Below are 22823 nucleotides of genomic sequence, written 5' to 3' on the forward strand. Positions count from 1 at the left end.
CAGGTACCCAGCTGCACTTCAAAGCTGCCAGCTGTGCTTCCCAAGGATGCTTCAGGTTCACAGGGCTGGCTTTTAGGTCAGGTTCCCAGCCTAGCAGCTCCCAGGCTGGCAAACATCTTCTGTCAGTGTTTCAGCAGATATTCTCTGCTGTCAGTGTTTCCCTGTTACAACTAGCTGTCTTTTATGGCTGCTCCCATCAGATAGGGGAGGAGTGTGAGGAGGAAGAAGTGGCCAAGACAAACTGTTACGGACTGACCACAGGTCCCCTTTTCCCATCCCCTTCTGCTTCTTAAGGGAGAAGGGGACATAGGAGTGAAGTTAAGTCTGGGAAAAAGGCAGAGAGAGATGTGTTCAGGTTTTTCTCTTTGTTTCTTATCATCCTACTCTGTTTTTAACTGTCAGTAAATTAAATTAATTTGCTGCAAGTAAAGTGTGTTTTGCCCATGGTGGTAATTGGTAAATGATCACCCCGTCTTTATATTGATGCATAGATATTTCATCTTATCTTAAAATCCTTTTGAGGAGGGGGACAGAAACTATGGCTGGGTGGGGATCTGCCAGCCAAGGCCAGCCCACCACCTACATCTACAGAAAATAATTTTTCAAAAAGCTACCTAGTATCCTTATTTGACTGGGAAAAAAAAAAATCTTTTGGCATGCACATCGAAAATATCTCACAGAAGTTATTGTAGGCTCATAACTACAATAAAGAATCTTGAACCTTAAGAAATTCAAGCTGATGGTTAAAAATCAAGTATGTTACTATGTAGAAGTCTAGATCAAAAAATGGACCATTTTCCTGTTTTATTAGAACATACTCAGAGCTGTCATCTGGGCGAGTGAGGGGAATATCTCGGTTTTTAGAAAAGCAGTTTACTCAGCTGTGGAACAACAAGGTCTGAAATGGTTTGACTTTGAGTTCACTGCCCAGTATCACTTCAGGGTATGCAGGAGAAGTTTTAGGTTTCCTTCTGTGACAAGTATGAGGATAGATACTATGAAGTTAATTAATATGCTGAAAATCAGATTTGACTTTCTATCTCAGATTTTTCTTAATTTTTCAGAGTGGGAGTTGTGCCCTCTATGGTGCTTCCCATAAGGTAAAAGCAGAGATGTGTACAAGAATGCTTCCTAAGGTTTATATAGTTCCTATGAAGTAAGAGAATCTGTTAAAAATAAATAAATAAAAATTAAAAGTACTAACTGCAGTAGACAATGGGATGGGGTGAGGATGAATGCTACCTCATGGCATCTGTTAGGATACTCTGACCTGCTTTAACTTTCAGACTACATGTACTGGTCAATTGATGGGTAATGGATTATCTACATTTATATGGCTAAAATCAATATCAAGCAGCATCTGAAGAGATTTAAGGCTGAAAGCTAAATACTTAGTAAATTGATTCAAATTACTCTGTCCTGGTGATTTGAACCAATTTTGAGTGCTTAGGGCTCAGTTACATGGGCAAACAAGCTTATGAGCCCAAATGTCTGGTTATTAAAAAACAGGCCCAGCAAAAGGCACACAACCCCAGGACATCATGCAGTGTCTCAGCAGCAGCACCCTTGTCCCTTCCTGGCCTTCCATGAGGCCGTGCCACAGGAGGAGGATGTTGGATGGGACTGCATGGGAGGCTGCACCGGTTGCCCTGCCTAGCCCATGAGCTGATAGTGTGGCTAACAGAAGACAAGGCAGAGTAGCTGGAAGCACACCGTGAGGTGTTTGGCCCTATCAGCAGGTGAGAGGAATTAGAAATAAGAGAGGAAAAAGAAATAGTATTTTTTTATTAGACTGTTTGAAAGAAATATGAGGGTGGAAGTGTCTTGGTGGGTGGTGGGGCAAGACAGTGAGTGCTGACATGGGGCTATTACTGAGCTTGTTAAGTCATTAGGTGAGCAGGATTAAGATGAAAAGACAAAGGGAATAAATGGAATGCATCAGAAAATAGGAACAGAGATAGAGGAGAAAGGTAATGTCCTAATCTGAATTCTGTATTTCACAGATTTGTAGAAAGGAAAACCTTAACCCCTTTACATAAATCATAGACATAGAAAGAACTATGCTAAACTATGCCAGTAGAATTTAAATGCAATGCCAGGCATTTGGAGGTTGGGAAATGACAGAAATGATGTTGCTTCTGTAATTTTAATTCAGCTACTTTATGTGTATGCCTTATGTTGAAATAATACATCTGTTAGTCTGTTCAAACAGAAATCCTATTAACACTAATCCTAACTGTTAGAATCCCCCAAATCTTTAGTCTCCCAGGAGATGGATAGAACTCATGCCAACTTTAGAGGAGCCCCTCAGCTAGAATTGCACAGGTAGTGTAGCAAGGAGGAGTTAGGCTTCCTGGAACAGCATTTGGCTGCAATGACTATAAAATCATCCTCTCTGTTCCTTTATTTCTCCTCTATTTGCACTTAAAACCTGCTTCTGTGGCTCTTCTATGGATCTGTAGCCTTGTACTGTAAGCCTTTTTTTCCAGGCAGGTAAAGATTGTTTCCTCCAGGAAAGGCATACTTTCCAAGTAATGCAATAAACAAGACCTCTTAGAGGAAAGTTTTCCTTCTTCACAGATCTGTCTTCATAGCAGAGCTGTCCTATTCATTGAGTGAGGTGGGAATTCTGTGCAATATATATACATTTATATAAAATCATGTAATGACTTCATCATTATGTATATATACAAGAAGAAGACGAGTTTTCCTGTATACCCTCACTTCTGGAATTTCTAATCCTTGGCAGAGGAATGGAGAAGGACTAAAACTGGGAAAAAAAAAAAAAAAAAAGATATTCAGAATGTTCACGGCCAAATTTCTCTTTCCTGCTTCACAGCATGGAGATGTTAGTACTTCTCAAAGGAAGCTTGGTCAAAACTTTCTCATAGGCACAAGATAACAAACGTGTAGGACTTCATTCTTAGCAGCAGCTGAAGGCCAGGTGCATGGAAACTCTATAAATAGAATAAATTTATCCAAATACCACTCTCAAAGTCCAAGAAAAACTCACCACTAAGAAGGAAAACTCAGGCAGAAAATTAGGCAGTTTCTTCAAATATTTCCAGAGAGATTCCATTGTTAAAACTTCTAGAAGAATTTTTAAAAAATAAGTAGGAAAGAAGAACTGCTGGAAACAGAAGCTAATTATTCTAAGGCAATCTCATACTCAGTAGTGAATGAATACTTCATATACTGCAAGCTTTCAGACACTGGGAAATAATCTTAATAATACCAATCTACTATTTCAAAGATGGGAGCAATGGGAGGAACAGATACAGAAATCATGGATGAAATTTGGTATTTGTTAGGAGCTCTACTAGAAATCAAGTTAGTCTGTTTTGACAGGAGTTTGATATTTTTCTCTATCAAAAAGAGAAATGCCATATGACTGCTATGACTTAATCTTTCTGGAAACACAGATCATATTGCCTGTAGTGTAAATATTACTGAAAAAGGTTTTTTATAAGTATGCAGTTTCTCGGATGTGACCCACAGAGAAAAGATGGCTTTTTGTCTGCAAATACAGTTTTGCCAGGAAAGGAGCGTTCTTGGAGAGGTTTCATATTCACAATGCCATTATTGCTATATTCCAAAACTAATAAGTAAAATATATTTGTCTTCTTCTTTATGTTGTTGTTTTATGTTTGTTTTACAGTATTTTCAGCATCTTCAGCTGAAATTGCAAAAATACCTGCAAGGAACTGGGGAAACAAGTTGAGTAATGTATCTAGATAAACTTGGAGTACTTAGACAGAAATGACAAGCTGACATAATCAGTCTGCTGGCATAAACTGTGCTTTCTCTGTGGTCAGAAAAAACATGGGAAGGAATTGCAGCCACTGATAAATCTGACTAAGAAATGAAAGCATTACTCAGGGTTCAGTATCTTAAAAAAAATCCTGTAGGGGTGTAGTGCCACAGAACTGTGTAGGAGATGTGTGATCTATTTGTGGTGGTAAAACAATGAGATGTTGGAAGTGGGTGCCGGAAAACTAGCATTCACTGGCAACAGGACTGAGTTAGAAATATTGGACCATAAGGCATCTGAGGGAATTATGTCATACAGTTGCTTTCAAAAACAAATCTAGTCCTAGTTTCACAGTACCACATTTCCTTGAATATAAAGCAGCACTTAAGTTCCTTCATCTATTCCAGAAGAAAAAAAAAAATGGTGAATATAAATTCTTCCAGAATCCCTCCAGGCCCACCTGATATGACAGTGAAGATTTTTTTAGACTGATGAAAATGCAGACAGAAACCTTGAGCTCAGGGAAGAAGAGGCCATTTACTCTCTTCCCCTCTCTTCTCTATTTCATTTATAAATTAAATACAGATCCTGCCAGTGAAAATGATGGAGAAGTGATCCCACTCACTGAAAGAACCATGTGTGTGGGGAGAAAGATTTGTGATTAGGCAAGAGAAAGCAGGGCAAAGAAAAGGCATAAAAGAGTAGGAGGGAGGAAGAGACACAGAACAGCAGCAGTGCATGAGAAGAAGTGAGGAAAGTGCGAGGTGCTGGCTCCCTCATCTTCAAAGGGAATAAACACTCCTTAGGGATTTTGGAATTTACACTCCTTGGGCATTAAACCAAACAGCAGCTGATGTAAGGGAGCAGCCCAGAGTCATGGTCGCAGTGGTGACTGCAGGCTGCGATCCACCAGAGCGTGTCTCCCTACAGCTTCTTTCACCTCTCCCACCTGGAGGCAGCGAGGGCTGCCACCCGCATCCTGTGATGATTCTTCAGTCATTGTCTCTTTTTCACCTGTTTTTTGAATTTAGTTTGGATGGCTGCTCTTGAAGCTACCAGCTCCTTGAAAATCAACCTTTGGATTGCCAGGAGAAATTATCAACAGAAAGTTTGTATCTTCTATTCTTTCGCCCTTTAATATCTTTTGCTCTGTTGTTTGTGTTGGCCTCAGCCAGAACATTTGGAAAGCATAATTACTATGTTACTTCATATTTTAGTTTGACAGACCAAACTAGCCAAGTTTTATTTTTCTACTCTCAAATAACAGTGCTCAGGTTCCCTAAACATCCTTATCATTTGTCTGGTTTTGTTGTGGGTACAATTCCTTTCTGTTCAAAGTGCTGGCTGGAGCTGAACAAGGGATTACATATCAAATCTTTCAACTGGAATTTCCCTGTCTCTCTTTATCTTTTTCATAGGAACCATAGCTCATAACCAATGTGTGATCTATGTATAGAGATCTGGTTTTGCATGGGGAATGCAGAGTTACCACGCAGAGTTACTCAAAACATAGACCCTTGTGTTGCTTGCTTGCTTTTCCAGCCCTGTTCTGCTGCTGTTCTGGGACTTTGGCCAGGCCAGTGGCCATGCTGGTGCTCAGCAGGCTAGGGACTGGGATGGCACAGCCATCTGTGTTTTTTTTCCATCTGCAGGTATCCCACCGGGAGATTCAACCCACGCTCCTCTTAGAGGTACTGATGCTGCTGCCAAGTTTACAGGTGTTGCCCCAGCTGGTTGGCCATTTAGGGCAAGGGTGTCAGAACAGGGCTTGGCAGCTCAGTCGCTGGCTATGAACACACGTGCCAGGAATACGCTGCTTCACAGCAGCAGCCAACAGGCTTTCTCCTGCACCATCCTGTGCTTTGCCCTGCCTGAAGCCATCCACCACTCGTTTGATGGTATCATTCCTTACAGAACGTTACAGCCACTGACCTGCTGGTAGTTTCCAGCGAGCAGTGTGTGCTCTGCAGCTTAAGACCACCTCCACCAGTGCTCCAGACATAGAGAAGGTTCTAAAGCAATGGCAAAGCTGAACCTCTAGCTATCACCATCAAATTTCACTGCATTGTATTTCTTCAGTCTTCAAGATAAGGCGATTGTGTATCGCTTCTGTTAATGGCACAGTATGCTGCCTATCACTTAATCTCCTAGCTTGCTGTCTTTATATCTGCATGTACAGTGCAGCTTTAGCTGATGGATGTCACCATGTTTTCTTACATTAATTTGTGGAACGGCAAGACGGAGAAGTGATTTCAGTTAGCTTGGCAAGCATAAACAAAGGCTTTTTCCACCAGACAAATAATGTTAACTCAACCAAATCAACCTGGAAACTTATCAAAATTGTAAAAGCATGTAATTGAGAGGAAGCTTAAGGCTTAGAGATAGCTTAGTCAGACCTGAAGAACAATAACAATAAATATGGAAGGGAAGCAAGAAATTACATGGAGCTGCTACGCTTAATTGTAACAATAAATTAACACTGTTTAAGAGAAGAACTAAGAATAAGGAGAAGAAGAATACGGAGAAGAAGGAGATGAAGGAGGAGAAAGAATACAAAGGAGGAGAAAAAAAAGATACTATGACATTTGGAGGCCTTTTTTTTTTTTTTTTTTTCTTTTTTCCCCTGTAGCTCGTTACCCTACCCAGGATCTTACCTGTCCCAGTACTCACATACTGTTATTTATAGAGGAGCATGAAACATATAGGGCATTTCACAAGTCAGTATAAATACATTCTTGGTATCCCACACAGGGTTGTTCTGGAGATGGCAGTTTTGTTTTGTCCCTGAATCTGTTCACACCTTTGTTTCTCAAGTGCACATGCATTTTTTTTATTTTTTTTTTTCCCCTGGGGGCTCACTGTCTGTTTGGTTTCTTTTATATTTTTTCTTTTATCTTCAGTCTCAGTGAATTCTGTTTTTGCACCCATGCAGTGGGAAAACATCATACTTCATGCAAGCCAAATATGTGAACGAGTTGAAAGGCAGAGAGACAGATGGAGCCATCTCTGTGATATCTAAACAAAATACTTTGGGCATAGTGAAATACTGAAGCGTTTTCATTAGTGTGCGAGCTTGAGCTGAAAGAATAAAACTGATGCAACAGTTGCTTGTGTATGGATTTAAAGCCTTGGTTTCTTTGCTCTTGACCTGCTGTTACTGCACACAAAATGTCATGTGGGCCTTTGAGAAGCTCATCAATCTGGGCTCCCAGCTCCTTGACATCAAGGAAAATATTTATAAGGCGTGTGCTGTTTACATTTGTCTAGACTGAACTATTTTTTATCCTAGTCTGTAACAGTGAAAAGAGCGAAACAATGTGGAAGAGAAGAAAAAAAAAACAACAGCGTGGATCTTTGTTTTTCCCCAAACAACAACCGAGACTGCCACGAACAGGCTTGCTGCTAGAAACCTGTACATCTCGTTTGGTGTTTGGTGGGCGATGCACAGAGCTTCACCTCTCTCAGGCTGAGTACGTGCAGCCCCCCGGCTGACACCAGCAGCCCAGAAGCGCAAAGCAGCCTGACTGTAACCGTGCACAGCGAGCGCTGCCCACACGAAGCCTCAGAGCGACGCCACCACAGGCACTCGGAACTTTCTGTAGCGTGGTGCCCTCAGTTTAGGCTCTAAGTCAGTGAGACACGCGAAGCTGAGGCAGGCGTCGTTCTCCCCCGTGTGCCCATCCGTGTGGCACCCCGCTGCTGCTGCTGCTGCTGCTGCTGGGGACGGCTCCCGGCAGGCTTCTCACGCTGCGGTCCGTTCGCAGCTTCCCTTTGCCATTTGGCTCACCCGCCCTCCTCCCTCCTCTCGGGGACGGGTCTCCTTCCCCTTCCACCCCCCGCGGCTCGCCCACAGCCCCCCTCCGGCGCCTCCCCCCGTCCCCGACCCGCAGCGGGCGCACGGAGGCGGCCGCGCTCCCCCCTCCCCTCAGCCCCTCCGCCCTGCCCTATTATAGCCGCGCTTCCGGCCCGGCGGTCCGCTCTGACGTCATCCCCCGCACGGCGGTGACGTCAGCGCCGGGAGCGGGGCGTGACGTCAGTGCGTAGGGGAGCGCGGTGACGTGATGGGCTATTTAAGGGCGGCCGGGCGGCGGATGGAGGCAGAGCGGGCGGGAGCCGCGGCGGGGCGGCGCCGTAGGGGCGGGGCGGGGCCGCTGCCAGCGCCCGGTACCGGCACCGCGGGGCCGTCGGGGGCCGTCGGGGGGGTGCGGGCGGCGGAGCAGCAGCAGCAGCAGCAGCAGCAGCAGCCGCCGGGCACCGCCTGACGCGGCGCTGCCTCCCCGCATCCCTCCCAGCTCCTCCTCCCTCCCACCCCAGCGGCGGGGCTGTGCCGAGCCCGCGGCCCCGCCGCAGAGCATCGCGGGCTCGCTCCGCGCCGCCCCTCCCCGCTTCCCTCCCTCCGCACCGGCACCGACCCCCAGCGCGATGCCCGCCGCCCGCTCGCCGCAGCAGGAGGCGTGACGGCCGCCGCCGGACCCACCGCCGCCACCTCCCGCACCTCCACAGCCACCGCAGCCACCGGCGGGGGCGGGCGCAGCGGCGGCGGCACCCCCGGTGCCCGCGGGGGGACGCGCGGCCGCAGCCCCCCGCCGCCGCCTCCTCCTCCTCCTCCTCCTCCTCCTCCTCCTCCTCCTCCTCTCCTCCTCATCCTTTTTCCTCCTCCTCGTTGTCGTCGTCCTCCGGCCGCCGCACGCCGGGAGCCCGATGCCGGTGCCGCGGCTCGCCCAGCCTCCTCGGGAAGATGCGCCGCTGCCCGCCGCGCTGCCGGCGGGGCTGCTGCTAGCCGGAGCGGCGGCGCGGAGCCCTGCGCCCACCGCCTGCCCCCGTCCCTGAGCCGCCAGCGCCGCAGCCGTCAGCCCCGCGCGGAGAGGAGGCGCCGCAGGGAGGAGGGGACCCGTCTGCCCCCGGAGCCGCTGCCTGCGGGCGGCCATGGGAGCCCGGCCCGCGGGGGGCGCTCCCTAGGGTGCGGGCGGCCGCCGCCGAGGTCCCCCCGCCTCCCCCAGCCCCGGGCCTGCGAGGCGAGGAGCGGCCCGCGAGGCACCGCCGGTGCCCGGCACCGCCATGGGGTAAGGAGCCGGGGGGCTGGGGGCGGCGGGGGGCAGCGCTGCGCAGCCCGCGGGCTCGGGGGTCGCGGCTGCAGGGAGCCCGGCACCTTCCTTCCTTCCTTCCTTCCCTCCTTCCTTCCCTCCATCCCTCCAGCAGGGAGAGAGGAAGCTTTGCCGTGAGCCGGGCTCCGGCTCATGCAGGAGGAGTAACGCAGGTACCCGTGAAAACTTTCCGCGGCGGTGTCCTCGTGGAGCGCACCCCGCTTCTGTCCCCACCGGCTCCGAGCCGGGTGGATGCCCGTCTGCATGCACGGGCAGCAGAGGCCCCGGTGTGGTTTGGCTGTCTGCAGGCTCGCAGTGCGCGACCAAGCCTATGTGCTGGCTTTCTCAATGCCGGCACGTAGTTAAAGCTATAGAGGTGACCGCTCCAGCCCTTTCGTGTGCTGGTCGTACAGGAATCTGAGCGTGAAGGCGGTAATGTGGAGGGAGCTGCGAGTGCTTCTGTGCTCGAGCTGCTAAGGGCGCTTGGTATTCTCCAGTGTAGTAATTTGCTGGGAGGGAGGCAACAGCTGCATCCCTGCCGCTGCCCTAGTCGCTGGAGCACGCTCCCTGTACGAGATGCAGGGAGGAACAGCTTCTTTTCAGTCCTTAGATCTTGTTTTCCTCCTGTATTCATTTCCATTTGAAACAAATGATGCATCCAAGCAGAATAAGCCTAAGCTTGCAGCTGCTGTCTGCATTTTCAGGGAAGTGGTAACGTGTTTCAAAAACCTGCCAAAAGTCTAAATGATAGTACAGTATTTTGGGTTTCTATATTTTTGAAACTGCTAAACAGGCAAGATTACTTAGTCTTTTAAATTCATGTAATGGAAAACATTTATTTAAAATAAGTACTGTTCATAGATTTGTCATGCAGGGGTTAACTCACTGCAAATACTGGGAACGGCTGTAGAGTAATAAACTTGATACTTTCTCCAGAATTAAATGGATCCTTTCTGGATACAAACACCTGACTTAAAACTAAACAAAAAAGGAAGACCCTTCCATTTCATAAACTAACTGCTGCTGCTGTTCTCGTGCAGCGGTGTTCTCATGCAGCAGTTCCCTAATGAACAGTACAAACCCTTATCTGTAGAGGGAATGGTAATAACCCTACACACTGAAGGACTACAAAAATTACTTGGAGAAGGAACGTGAAGTTGCTGTGTGATGACTTCTGGGTGGGATCTTGGCACCCTGAGATGAAGACAAAATTTGCTGGCACATACTCTGAAGACTCTTTAGATGGTACACACTGGGGCATGGCAACGTAGAGTTCCTTTGCAGAACATCTTTTAACAGATGGACAAAACCAGGAATGTGGGTGTGTGTTACTGGTAGGCTCCCTCCTATGTAAGTGTGACTGAGCAGACCCAGCACCAGCTCTGAGGTCTGCAGTTATGTACTGGACATTTGCTAACATTCATAGCAGAGGTCCTCTTCCAAACACTGTCTTGATCTAAATCAAGATCATCTAAATGCTGTTGCCTGTGGATTTCAGGTTGCTTTGAGACCAGCACATGCTAGACTCTTAATGCTGCAGTTATTTAAAAAAAAATAAAAATAAAATACTCTTCTGATACTCTACTAAGGTCTTAAAATCAAGCCCTCTAGAAGCAGATTGCAAGTGACTGATTATTCATCTACCTGGCCACACGAAGGTCTGTGTACTGTATTCTGTATTTAATGGTGCTGCTCATGCTGTATTTAATGTCCAGCATGAGCTTGTCTGGTGAACTTGTAGTGCCTGGATGGTGTCGAGTTTACCTATTCCAGTGGTCAGAACAAAGAAAATGTGGGACTATGGAGCAGTACTGGCTTACCTGACCAGCAATAGCTTTCTTAGTCGTACAGTTGTAGCGAAGAATTCACTGTTCTGCCAGCATAGTTCAGCCTGCTCAGCTCACCGTGTGCCATCCAGCACGCGAGGTAATTATGCAGAGTATGCGGTAGGTACTGAGCTCTAGGTGACTGGTCTCTGAAGCTGTACGGCAGCTAATTACTTGCTCTGAGAAACTCACAGCTTCAGAGCAGTTCATAGGGTGCAGTAGTTGAGGAGCCACTCTTCTTAGTGCTGTATCTTGTGTATCCATGGGTGTTCCTCTTCTCGTATGGGAGCAGGTAAATGAATCAAGCCTGAGGCATAGACCAGATGCTCTGGTGTTGGATGTCCACTCTTGTTCCTCTACCTGCCGCTCTCTCTCACTGTCTTCTAGTTTGTGCTTCATCAGTATGTTCTGTGCTAGTTCATGCTGTGTCTCTTTTGTATTGCCAGTATTGAGACATAAAAACCTTACCAGTATTGTGCAATGGCATCTTTGAGCAGGGATTTGATTATATTAAAAATCCTGAAGAAACAGTTAAGTAAACATACTCAGAATGCGTATTGGTAGCCCAGATTAATGTATACATTCACTAGTTAAATTACTGCATTTTACTGGTCATTGGTAGTGCTTTTACTTCAGTTGATGGCAGGGGAATTGGAGGTTAGTATTTGTAGGCTATGGTGCTGTCATTGCTGAGGATGGAGTGAAGTGCAGTTGATGCTGGAAGCTGTACAGCCATGAATTCTGGTAGAGAGTTTGTTCTGTGAAACTTAATCTCTGGGATTAATTCCCAGTTTATCAATCAGTAGTTTCTCTGTAGCTACTTCCCTTTTTGGCATTTTGTGTTGTGGACAGGAATCCAAATTCATTTAACTGTCTTTTCCCTTCACTCCTGCTGAATGATGTGGAATTACAAGGTAAAAGTTTCTTTAGATCTGCTTGTCTCTGTCATGTCACGTTAATCAAGGTGTCTTTATAAAGACTTCAGCTTCACTTTTGTTGGACTATATTTAGTATGTTGTCTTCGCAGAGATGGTTATGGTATGTGTCAGTTTGAGATGGCAGAATTACAATACTAGAGTTCTTAAGCTGGCTAGAGAATACTGTGGAAGATGAATATTTTAAGATGTACCTATCTGCATCATGGTTGCCTGGAAATAAGTGTTTTGTTTTAATTTTTGACAATTAGGGAAAATTGGCTGTTACTGACTGGTCCACTCTTAGCTCCTATCCTTGCTGAAGTACGGTGGGTTGGTCAAACATATTTCCTTAAGGCAAAGTCCTGTTTTTAAGGGAGGGTGCTACGGTATATAGAGGAACTGAGAATGATGAACTCTAGAATGTACTAACTCACAAAGCTAGTCTGAAGCCTTAGAATCTGAAAATATGCATTAATTGGGGATTTGGGAAGCTTGCTGTGGAAAGTGGGTTTTGTTTGCTACCTGTTGACTTCTTGCTTTTTTCAGGTGATTCCAAACCAAACTCTTGTCCTATAAGTTTTTGATTTCCTTTCTCTAGCTGGGTGATGAGCACTAAAAAGCTACTAGGAGCCAGAAGCATTGTTAACCATTGAAGCATTGTTAACCATTGAATTTGACCTCACTTGAGTTCTTCGGCCTTCTTCGCTCCCACACAGATAATAGGTCTCCCAAAACCTCACCTTAGCAACTTCGATCAGACGTGCTCCTCTTGACACAGAAGTATTGCAGATAAAAGGGCAGAAGGTGTGACTTCTTGGTGGTGTTTCAGTGTTACTTCAATTCCTGATCATCTTGCCATCTCAAGTGCAAAATGAGACGTTTGTTGTGGGAAATCAGTGGCAGCAAGGTAGTTTGTGGTGTCTCCTGTAGCAGTGTGTAGAGTGTAGCAGAAACAGATCAATATCACTTGCTGTAGGCAACACCCACAGAACTTGATCGTCTGTAAAAATTGGTAAGGTATAAATACCTAGACAGATGGACTGTATGTAAATCAGCTTGAAATGGTTAATAAACTACTTTGTGAGGCAGTCAGGCATGGAGACCTCTACCTACTTAAGTTATCCTCTGTCACAGTAGTTTTATGAGCATGAAATTAGCATGAGAAATCTAAAACAGCTCTTCTGGCTTGTCAAAACATAACTGAGTATCCTGAATGCCATGGGGGATGACCTCCATATTGATTCAGTAAAGGTGTTTGTAATAACTTAAGGTATTTTTTTGAACATCTGATCTGTTTCAATATTGCTTTGCATTATAGATTGTATTGATCAGCTCTTTGGGTGAAGTCCTAGTTCTGCTGACAAACATGTAAATCCTTCTCATTCGTCATGATGAGATTTTTTCATCTCAATGTCTCCAAGCAAGCATCAGACTAATGCTTTTTTTTGTGTTCTTGCACAGTCTCCCTCCCAACCACAACTCCCGTCATCTTGCAGGGCTCATGCTTGGATGTCAGGCCGGCACTTGAGGAACTATGCAGTCTTGGAACCAAAGAGACAAAGAAAGTAATAAACCGAAGTACTGTAGCTAACATCACTGCTAACCAGGGGAAATGATAACACCTAAGTGGCATGAGACTGTTTATGCTTCCTAATTAATAACATAAGTTGAAATCAGGTATCATGTTTATGGAAATTTTGTTGGAAAACATTTTCTCTTTGTGATTGACTCTTATGACTGTAATTTGATGTAAAGCTCATAGCTGGTCAGTCTTAAAATCACAGCCTTCCAAGTCTATGCCTATGCATTAGCATACTACAAAGAGAAGACAAGATCAAGAGATGCAGCACTGATTTACTACAAGTTTCTCAATAGTGTAGGTGCCTGGAACGTGATTTTAGTTAAGCCCATGATTTTCTAGTGTATTCCAGATCAGTGACCATCTAAACAGTGCAAACATTATGTGCAGATTAGAAACCTAGCTTTTCCATTTGTTTAGATATCTTTAATTCTGAAGTTGCTAAGGTCTAAAATGAGTGTCAAGGGATGGTCACTCTTAAAGAAGTCCTAAGAGGTAAGGGTGTGAATATGGTGTAGAGTTATCCACTGAGACTAGGGCTATACCTGCGGCTCATGTCACTATAGGCATGTATTTATGCAGAAATTCAGTGCGCTTGGGTTTTAGTAGCATGCCTTTTGTATCTGAGACAACAGTGCACTCTTTCAAGAGAAAAATCTCAGGCTTCCCTGTATGTGGTTATAGTTCCAGTACCAGGAAACTGTAACAATGAGCAAAGAAACTATTCTGTATTACTTGCTAATAAGTAAAAATAAGATAATTTGGTCTATCCTCTTTTTTTTTCTTGTTTCTTTCCTTCCTAAGACACCACGTTAGGTTGAAATGTGTATTTAAAGGCCATACTTACACAGAACACATCTGTAGAAGGTTCATGTGAAGAGACATGAATGAGGTGCAATGGGTGTGGAAGCATCACATTAGTAAATATAACATTTTAGACATAATTGTGAACATCAGTTTCTTTTCTTGATTCTGTTGTATCTTGGCTTTTATTTTTCCCCAAACTGGGGCATGGGTCCATACAGGATCCACTGAAATTAGCATTACACTCAAGACAAGTTAGAGGGAAAACCAGAGGGAGCTGTGATTTTATGCCACATACAGTCTTGCACATGCACCGTTGGGCCCTTTTGTATCTATACAGTGTCCTGGTGGTAGCATTGTGTCATCTGCTCCATTCTGCAAAGTAATGGAGCAATTTTGGATATAGTATTGATTTTTCTGGAACTGCCTCACAAATGTGCTTCTGGCAAGACACTGCATTCTGACACATTTTTCTGGTGGCAGGTAGTGGTGAATGCCAGTCATCATTAAAAAAAATTTAGTCTAGGCAGACACTGTTTAAGCATTCAATAGATCATGCTGGATTGCCAGATACAAGCATATATTGACATTTCCAGTATCTTGTCATGAATTTTTTTTCCCCAGCTACAGATACCAAGTGAGCTAACTTAAGACATGAGTGTGACTGGTTTTGAGTAATAGCTTTGCTTGAACAAAGAAGGAAGAGCTTGAAATAGGTAGTTCTTCTCAGGTTCTTCTTACTCCTCCATGTACTTGCAAACAATTCACATGCATTGCTTTGTCCATCTTTTATGGCTGTATTCTACATCAATATCTCGATCATTAAGTTTTCACTGAGCTAGTCACCAAAAAAAGGGAACAACAGAAGATGGGGACTGCTTTACCTTGTTAGCACCTACTGTGGCACAAATGCTTGACTATGCAGTATGCCAGGTAAGCATTTTAACTGAGCTACTACACAGCTGTAAAAATGCAGGATTTGGCTCAAGCACAGTGTCATTGCAGGTGAGTTAGGCCTACCTTTTTCTACAGCAGTATCTGCTTACCCTGGCAGGAAGTATTGAAATGCCCTAGTTTGCTCCTCAGTTTTGAAGCTGAAGCCTAGAAGGTGTTTCTTTTTTTGAGGCTGTCCACCAGTTTGAGTCTCTCAGCATGTTGAGCAATGGCATTTTTCTTCCTTTCCTGTTGTCTTTGATAGTAAAAGAAATAGCATAATATAGTTAAGGTTTTAGAATTTTAAAAACGTTTTTAAATTACTTGTTCTGTAAACAGTATATTATAGCCTTGAACCCATAGTTAATCTTGGAGCTATTCTTGTAGCAGGATATATAAGGAGATCTTCCTTGAGTTTTGAAAACTGAAGAATGACATTTAAATGGTCAACACTTAACAGTGAAGTGTTGGTGAAATAAATCATCTTTGACATGTGTTCTCACAATTCCTATTTCTTGTGCTTGTTCATTTCCAACAGTCTGCTAGCCCTGGCTTCACTGTACAAAAATGTAAAAGAATATTCTGCCTTATACTGGTGAAACCAGTATATGTGTTTTCTCTAACACGTGATTCACAGTGGACTATGCTGCCTCATAGGGTGATCTTAGGGTACAAAGTATTTTCTGTGCCAACAAAATTAAGCGTATATATTCTGGGTAGTTTTGCTATCAAATTATTCTGTACCATAACTGGGGCTCTAAGCAGCTACTTGGCCAATTGACTTTGAAACTGCTTTTGCACCAGCTGTATTTTCCATTGACTTTTGTGTGAGTATAAGTGACAGATAATCTGCAATTAGACGGGAACAATTTCTTCTCATTTAAATTATTTTCATGTTCTGAATACCATTTTCCAGTTTTCCAAATGCTTTGTCAGCATTCCAGTATATGTTTCTTCCATGCCAATATTTGTTCTTGTTCTTCTGCAAAACATAACAGAATTTCATTCTTTCCTAAATCTGCGTCTGATTTAGCAAACTTGCTGCTCAGACATCCAGAACTCTGCATCTAGACATAGGCAGGAATTGGGTTCCTACCATGAAATGATTGACAATGCTTGGGAAGAAGTGGTGTCTTCTTGAACTTGTCTTGAGCAAGAAATATCCCGAACAAGAATGGCACAATAGCAGTTAATCTTAACTGAAACTTCACTGTCTTGGTGACCTGCTTATGTCACCTGACATCCTAATGAAGTCAAGTTAAAAAATAAAATAGAATACATGATGTTTGCCTTTGTAAAGAAATGTTCATCTTAATTTGCACATAAACACTGAGTGTTGTTTTTTTTTATGCAGTTAAGTATGGTACTTAACTGCACTTAGTACTTCTTACTCTTAGAATTCTGTTTACCAAGCGAAGTAGCTCTGTTGCATAGCATGTACACTGTTTCTAAACACAAAACCTGTTAGTAATCAAGGGATGCCAGTTTCTGCTACATGGACGTGTATTTTCTACCTCAGTTAAACCTCTTTTGGATGTAAACACATGAGCACTGTGTGCTTTGATTGGGTAAGGCTATACTGTGTTTTGCATATGTGAGTAAAGTGTTTTTACATACAGCTTCTTTGAAAGTGACTTTGCAACGGTAAGCGTTTTGTAAGTAAATAATCACAGAATGGTTTAGGTTGGAAGGGGCCTTAAAGATCTCCCAGTTCTGCCCTCCTGCCATGGGCAGGGACACCTCCCGCCAGACCAGGTTGCCCAAAGCCCCATCCAGCCTGGCCTTGAGCACCTCCAGGGATGGGGCATCCACGGCTGCTCTGGGCAGCCTGTTCCAGGGCCTCACCACCCTCTGAGTAAAGAATTTCTTCCTTTTATCTAAGCAAAATCTATCCTGTTTTAGTTTAAAGCCATTCCCCCTTGTCCTGTCCCTACACTCCCTGACCAAGAGTCCCTCCCCAGCTTTCCTATAGGCTCCCTTTAGGCACAGGAAGGCCACTATAAGGTCTCCCCAGAGCCTTCTCTTCTCCAGGCTGAACAGCCCCAACTCCCTCAGCTTCTCTTCATAGAAGAAATAGTACAATAATAATATAAAATAGTAAACCTACTTGTTTCTGACCACTGTGTTTTTCAAGGATATGGAAACAGTAAGACTTCGTGTTCCTAGTGTTAAGTATCTATTCTAACATTTATGCAAAGGAGCGAGGGAAGGAAGCTTTTCTACTTGGTTCATACATGAGTCTCGAGTGGGTTGAACCCTACCAGTTCATTCGGGTACCATGTGAGAAAAATAGCTCCTGTTCGTGAAAAGAGGTAATACTGAGATAACTAGCTAGCACTGGTTCCTGGTCTTTGATTAGATGTTTCCTCACTATAATGGCATGAATTCATTGCTTGAATATGTTTGAATGATTAAATACAGGCTTTAACATAGGTAATTCTAATTCCTAGTGACATAGAGAAAAATAGAAAATTCTAGTTTTACCAGGTCCACAGAAACTTGGAAAAAAAACCCTTCTGTGCAGACTGCTGTGCATTTTGTTTCTCAGTTTGTCAGAATGCTGAGCAGTTTCCTGAGACTGGATTCTGTCTGGTAATTCCACTTCCAAGAAGTAAAGTAACTTCCACGTGGGTAAATACCTGGTACCTACCTGCTAACCTAGTCAGAACAACTGTCATTGTTAGGTGCCTTTCTGATGTCTAAATTACACTTTAAAGTGTTGTTTGCAAACTAGTTGATATTTGTGTTCCAGTACAAGTGGCACATGACTCTGCCTTTACCAGTGCAACCAAAGCAAGGATGTGAGCAGCCAGTGAAGAGATGCTTCTTTATTCAGAAGGCAGTACCCATGGGTAGTACTGATGGGTTGTGCTTCCAGCACCATCACCTTCCCTGTGAGCTGCTTATTGGTGAGACAGCCTAGTCCTAGCATGGCTCTTCCTCTGCTGCAGTCAGGGTCCATCCCTGTGGCACAGCATTTGGCATGATGTCCTGGGAGTGCCTTGAGTGATTTCTCTTGCAAACTGCTCCAGAGGAATGGGACTGGGGGTCCTGTGTTAGGATGAGTTTCAAACCCTATTTTTCATGTGTGTGTTGTGAACAGTCAAGGGAATGGAGATCTGTCACTTCCAGTTATGGCTCAATATAGATGCAACCACTGCTTCCTAAATTCAATAGTGCTTACTAGGCTGTAAGTTATTAAAAGGGAGGGACTTGCTGGCATGGTAATGGCGTACTCAAAGTGAATTAAAGAGGCTTTATAGTTCCTGCAGTGCTCAGTGGGATGATACAAATTGATTTGTTACTTATGAATATAAAATTAATTTGTTTACCTTTCTGGGAGTCTAATTCAGTTCCTTGACACAAATGAAATAATCTGATTCTCATCTTGTGATGTGGACCAATGATTCTTTTTGAAACATAGCATACATCTGCAGCAATCTGGAAGGAGCTGCAGTTGTTGGTGGTGGTAGTGACAAAATGTGTGTTTTTCCAGCCCGGTTCATTCTACCCATTCCATATGTAAGTTCTGATACTTCTGTGCTGGTGGAAGTGCGTCTTCAGCATTAAGGCATCTGCAGTCAAGGTTGCAGTAGTGATTTACTTCAAGACTTCAAGGCATCTATTTCTGAGGGTTAAATGTAAAAGCTCTCAAAACTGATTGTTAACGGGCAATTTCTTAATGTTCTAGTAAGGGCTTTGTCGGGTTTAAGCTGGAGATAAAGGGAATGACAAGTGCCAAGGCCACTAGAATAAAAAGCATTTTCTCATGTAGAAGGCAAAAATTAGTAACTTAGAGATGAAGAAGGTGAAATGGATTTGGTTGGTGGGGTGAGAAGTGGTAAGAAGATGTGGTTATTTCTGTATGGAGATGTACAAGGAAGCAAATGGAAACTTAAAGCCAATAAAGAGGGTAATGAAAGAGCAGCGCTAAGAAACATTACAAAGAGGGTTGCTAAAAATGATGGTGCCAAGTGAGGAAGCCCTATTTTGCTACAGAAACTCATTAGAGACAAATTCCAAGTGTCTCATACTAAACAGGGAAGATGCCTATTCCTTACTTTATTTTTTTCCTCATGTGAACAACTTGCCAAGCAATCTATTCTTTAGAACAGCAAAATTATATGACAGAATCACAGAATTTCTAGGTTGGAAGAGACCTCAAGATCATCGAGTCCAACACTCGAATGACCTAACTCTAACAATCCCCACTAAACCATATCCCTAAGCTCTACATCTAAACGTCTTTTAAAGACCTCCAGGGATGGTGACTCCACCACTTCCCTGGGCAGCCTGTTCCAATGTCTAACAACCCTTTCGGTAAAGAAGTTCTTCCTAACATCCAACCTAAAACTCCCCTGGCGTAACTTAAGCCCATTCCCCCTCGTCCTGTCACCAGGCACGTGGGAGAACAGGCCAACCCCCACCTCTCTACAGCCTCCTTTAAGGTACCTGTAGAGAGCAATAAGGTCACCCCTGAGCCTCCTCTTCTCCAGGCTGAACAAGCCCAGCTCCTTCAGCCGCTCCTCGTAGGACTTGTTCTCCAGGCCCCTCACCAGCTTCATCGTCCTTCTCTGGACCCTCTCAAGCACCTCGATGTCCTTCTTGTAGCGAGGGGCCCAAAACTGAACACAGTACTTGAGGTGTGGCCTCACCAGAGCCGAGTACAGGGAGACGATCGCCTCCCTGCTCCTGCTGGCCACGCTGTTTCTGATACAAGCCAGGATGCCGTTGGCCTTCTTGGCCACCTGAGCGCACTGATGGCTCATATTCAGCCGACTGTCCACCATCACTCCCAGGTCCTTCTCTGCCTGGCAGCTCTCCAACCACTCATCTCCCAGCCTGTAGCTCTGCTTGGGGTTATTGCGCCCCAGGTGCAGGACCCGGCACTTGGCCTTGTTGAACTTCATGCAGTTGACCTCAGCCCATCGGTGCAGCCTATCCAGATCCTCCTGCAGAGCTTTCCTACCCTCGAGCAGATCGACACATGCACATAGCTTGGTGTCATCTGCAAACTTACTGAGGGTGCACTCAATGCCCTCATCCAGATCATTGATGAAGATATTAAAGAGGACCGGCCCCAGCACCGAGCCCTGGGGAACGCCGCTAGTGACTGGCCTCCAACTGGACTTGACTCCATTTACCACGACTTGTACTGAGTGTTTTTTCTCAAAGTCAAAGATGATCTGAAAAAATTAGTTATGTATTTTTAGTGAAGTTAAACTTAATTTTAAATACTTGCTCAGTTTATCTTCTATTTGCTGATTATCTCAGTCAAAGCACTTAATGAAGTGACTGTATGATCCTGTCTTCCTTCTATTCCTTTTAGGTTCCAAAATCCACACCTCTCTCTATTGACAAATACACCATCTGTGTCCCTGTTGCCACATACTCATGAAAAACAGCAGTGAGGAAGTTTGGCACAGGCTATGACAAGATTTGATGAAGGGCACAAAATCACATTGAATGTCAAATGAGAAAATATTGAATTTAGAGAAACTTACATAGTGAGTGGTAAGATCTTGGTCTGGATTTTTTCCAGTAACACTTTGGCATGTTTGTCTGTCCACAGAACTTGAGCAGCACATGGTAGCTGGGGACATTATAGAAAGGGCTTTTCTTCCAGTTTGGACCTTTAAAAAAATAAATAAATTCAAACTTGCTATCACTTCTATAATTCTAATATTTTAATCAGGCTAACAGTACAGTGTACATATCTTAATTTTATGTGTTCAGAATGCAGAAACTTGTAGTTCAGTGTGTTCTGTTTTGATCAGGACATAAGGACATGTTGGCTCTGTTTGTTTAGACCTCAGCAGAAGTGTCTTTACCATCTTGGGAGCCTCAGAAAGTAGCAGTGCTAGTGACAAAATGGCTACAAGTCAGTTTGTGCAGTTAGGAGACAGACTTCTAGCTGAGTTTCATCGTGGGGAGGGCAAAAAGCTGACACTATCTAGAGAGCAGGATGAAATGCTTGAGCTACAGGTGCTGTAATGACTCACATCTAAGTAAGCAAAATTTTATTGCAGAATACTCTGTGCTCTGTCCTCTTATTTCAGAAAATGCCCACATATGTGCATGTTTTGGTTTCTGCTTTCTCTGATTTGTGACAAAGCAAACCATGTGTTTTTCCTGTTGATCTGGACATAGAGCATATCTGTCAAGGCCACTTGATTTCACTGTGTCAAGGATGAATTTGATCCATTGCTTGCTTAAAGGAAAATTAATGGAGCCATGCCCATTGTATTCTCAGAAATACTAATGCACCCAGGGGATTTGATTTCAACTTCTCTGCTGTTATCTCAAATTTTCTTGGGACAAGAAGAAGGAAAAAAAAAAAAGAAATTGGAAGCATCTTCATGCAGTGAAGTTACCAAAATAATTTATTCCATCAATCTCATGAGTTCTAAGTTAATATATTTCCCATCTGACGTTTTAGGTGTCTGAAGAGTGGATGATGGGGCAGAGGACAATTCTTTGCTTCTGAGTGCTTTTGCATCTTCTCTGCCTGATGATGTGGTGAGGGCCAAAGAAGGCTGGCTATGAGGGGGTGGTTCTTATTTAGATATTTAGGCAGAATCTAGTTGACATGCTGTGCTCAAAGTATACGAACTTAGTTCATAGATAACTTTGTTTTTATTTTTGCATGTCTTTTTAATTGTTTTAAGAAATCTGAAGCAATGTGTCAGACCTGTCTGTGTAGCTCCGTGTGTGTAATAGCTTTAAGGTGTATATATGTGTATAAATATATGTAGAGTGATATTTGTAAATACTGATCAGACTGTGTCAAAATGAGTGCGATGTTAAGGTAATGAAAGGAAACAGAACAAAGAGCATCAGAGACAAATGTTTAGGGGACAGCTGTTTAAGGGACTCTTATTCCTGCTGCTTTGGAGGGTTTCACAGTCAGTGAAATGGAGTCTACTCTATTCTTTGCACAGTTTTCTTTTTTCTTTCTTTTTTTTTTTTTTAAAGACTGCTCCCTGTCCTGCCTGAATAATTTTTTATAGGGGTGTTTTTATAGGGGCACTGATGTTTCAAATATAAGATTTCTGAGAATTTTATGAGAATAAAGACAGGGTCTTCCTGAACTGCCAGAAAGGTTTCAGGTGGAAGTTTTCTTTTGTTGGACACTGGAGATCCAACTGTGAGATAGAATTTGGTGTTAGACAAATATATTTTTTAATTCTACTATTTTTACGGATACTTATATATCTTGCTAAAGTAGAAGAAGAGGGGTTGTCATCACCAGCAATTCCTTATTAAGTGAACAGAATGTGTCTCTGAATGATAGGGTGTCTCTTCAGGATGAAACAAATAGTACAGGTGTAAAACTTGGTGAATATGAAATCCTCTGTTGCATTTCCACTGGAATCAGTACCATGTTATTTCTCCTATATCTGTATTCTTTATTCTTGTTCTGTCTTCTACAAACCCACTTTCTTCCCTTTACTCAGACTGATTTTGACATTGACTCATAATTTGACATCTTATATTATCATGCATTTGGGGCCAAAACCAAATCCATAATTGCCTATCTTCACTAGAAGTAATACCACTGCTCTGGAGTCCTTTCCTGTAAGATATTTTTCAAATAAACCCATAGTAGACTCATTTCCAGTAGTAAACAACTCTTAAAGTAACTTGCAGCATGTTGTGATTTCCCATTCACTGGACTGAAGCTACTAAATCAATTTGAATTCTAAAACCAGCTATGACTCAAAGTCTGTGTCACCGTTGTGCAATGCAGTTTGACTAAGAAGGGAGTCCAGCAATGCTTTTGCTTATTTATGTACTCTTTAATATTAGAAGCTGTTTCATCATTTCAGGAGGAGGTTTGCTATTATCTTTTAAAGTTATTTGACATCTAAGGAATTTTAAAAATCTGAATGTTTGAATAATTATTTAGAATTTTCTGTCTGATTTCTA

At 43.6% G+C, this 22823-nt stretch overlaps 1 protein-coding gene across 2 annotated transcripts in view; it reads left to right on the top strand.

Moving 5' to 3' along the window:
* Positions 1–7850: 7850 nt before the first annotated feature.
* HOMER1 (homer scaffold protein 1) overlaps positions 7851–22823 on the top strand; it is an 87944-nt gene continuing 72971 nt past the window's right edge. Inside the window, exon 1 of one of the 2 annotated variants that reach the window (XM_072030717.1) lies at positions 7851–8814. In XM_072030717.1, coding sequence (XP_071886818.1) covers positions 8810–8814 — 5 coding nt within the window. In that variant the 5' untranslated portion in view covers positions 7851–8809. The remainder of the gene's footprint in view (positions 8815–22823) is intronic. The other variant, XM_038169759.2, reaches the window with a different exon arrangement.

Source organism: Anas platyrhynchos, chromosome Z (genome assembly GCF_047663525.1).
Source record: "Anas platyrhynchos isolate ZD024472 breed Pekin duck chromosome Z, IASCAAS_PekinDuck_T2T, whole genome shotgun sequence".
Classification (NCBI taxonomy): Eukaryota; Metazoa; Chordata; class Aves; order Anseriformes; family Anatidae; genus Anas; species Anas platyrhynchos.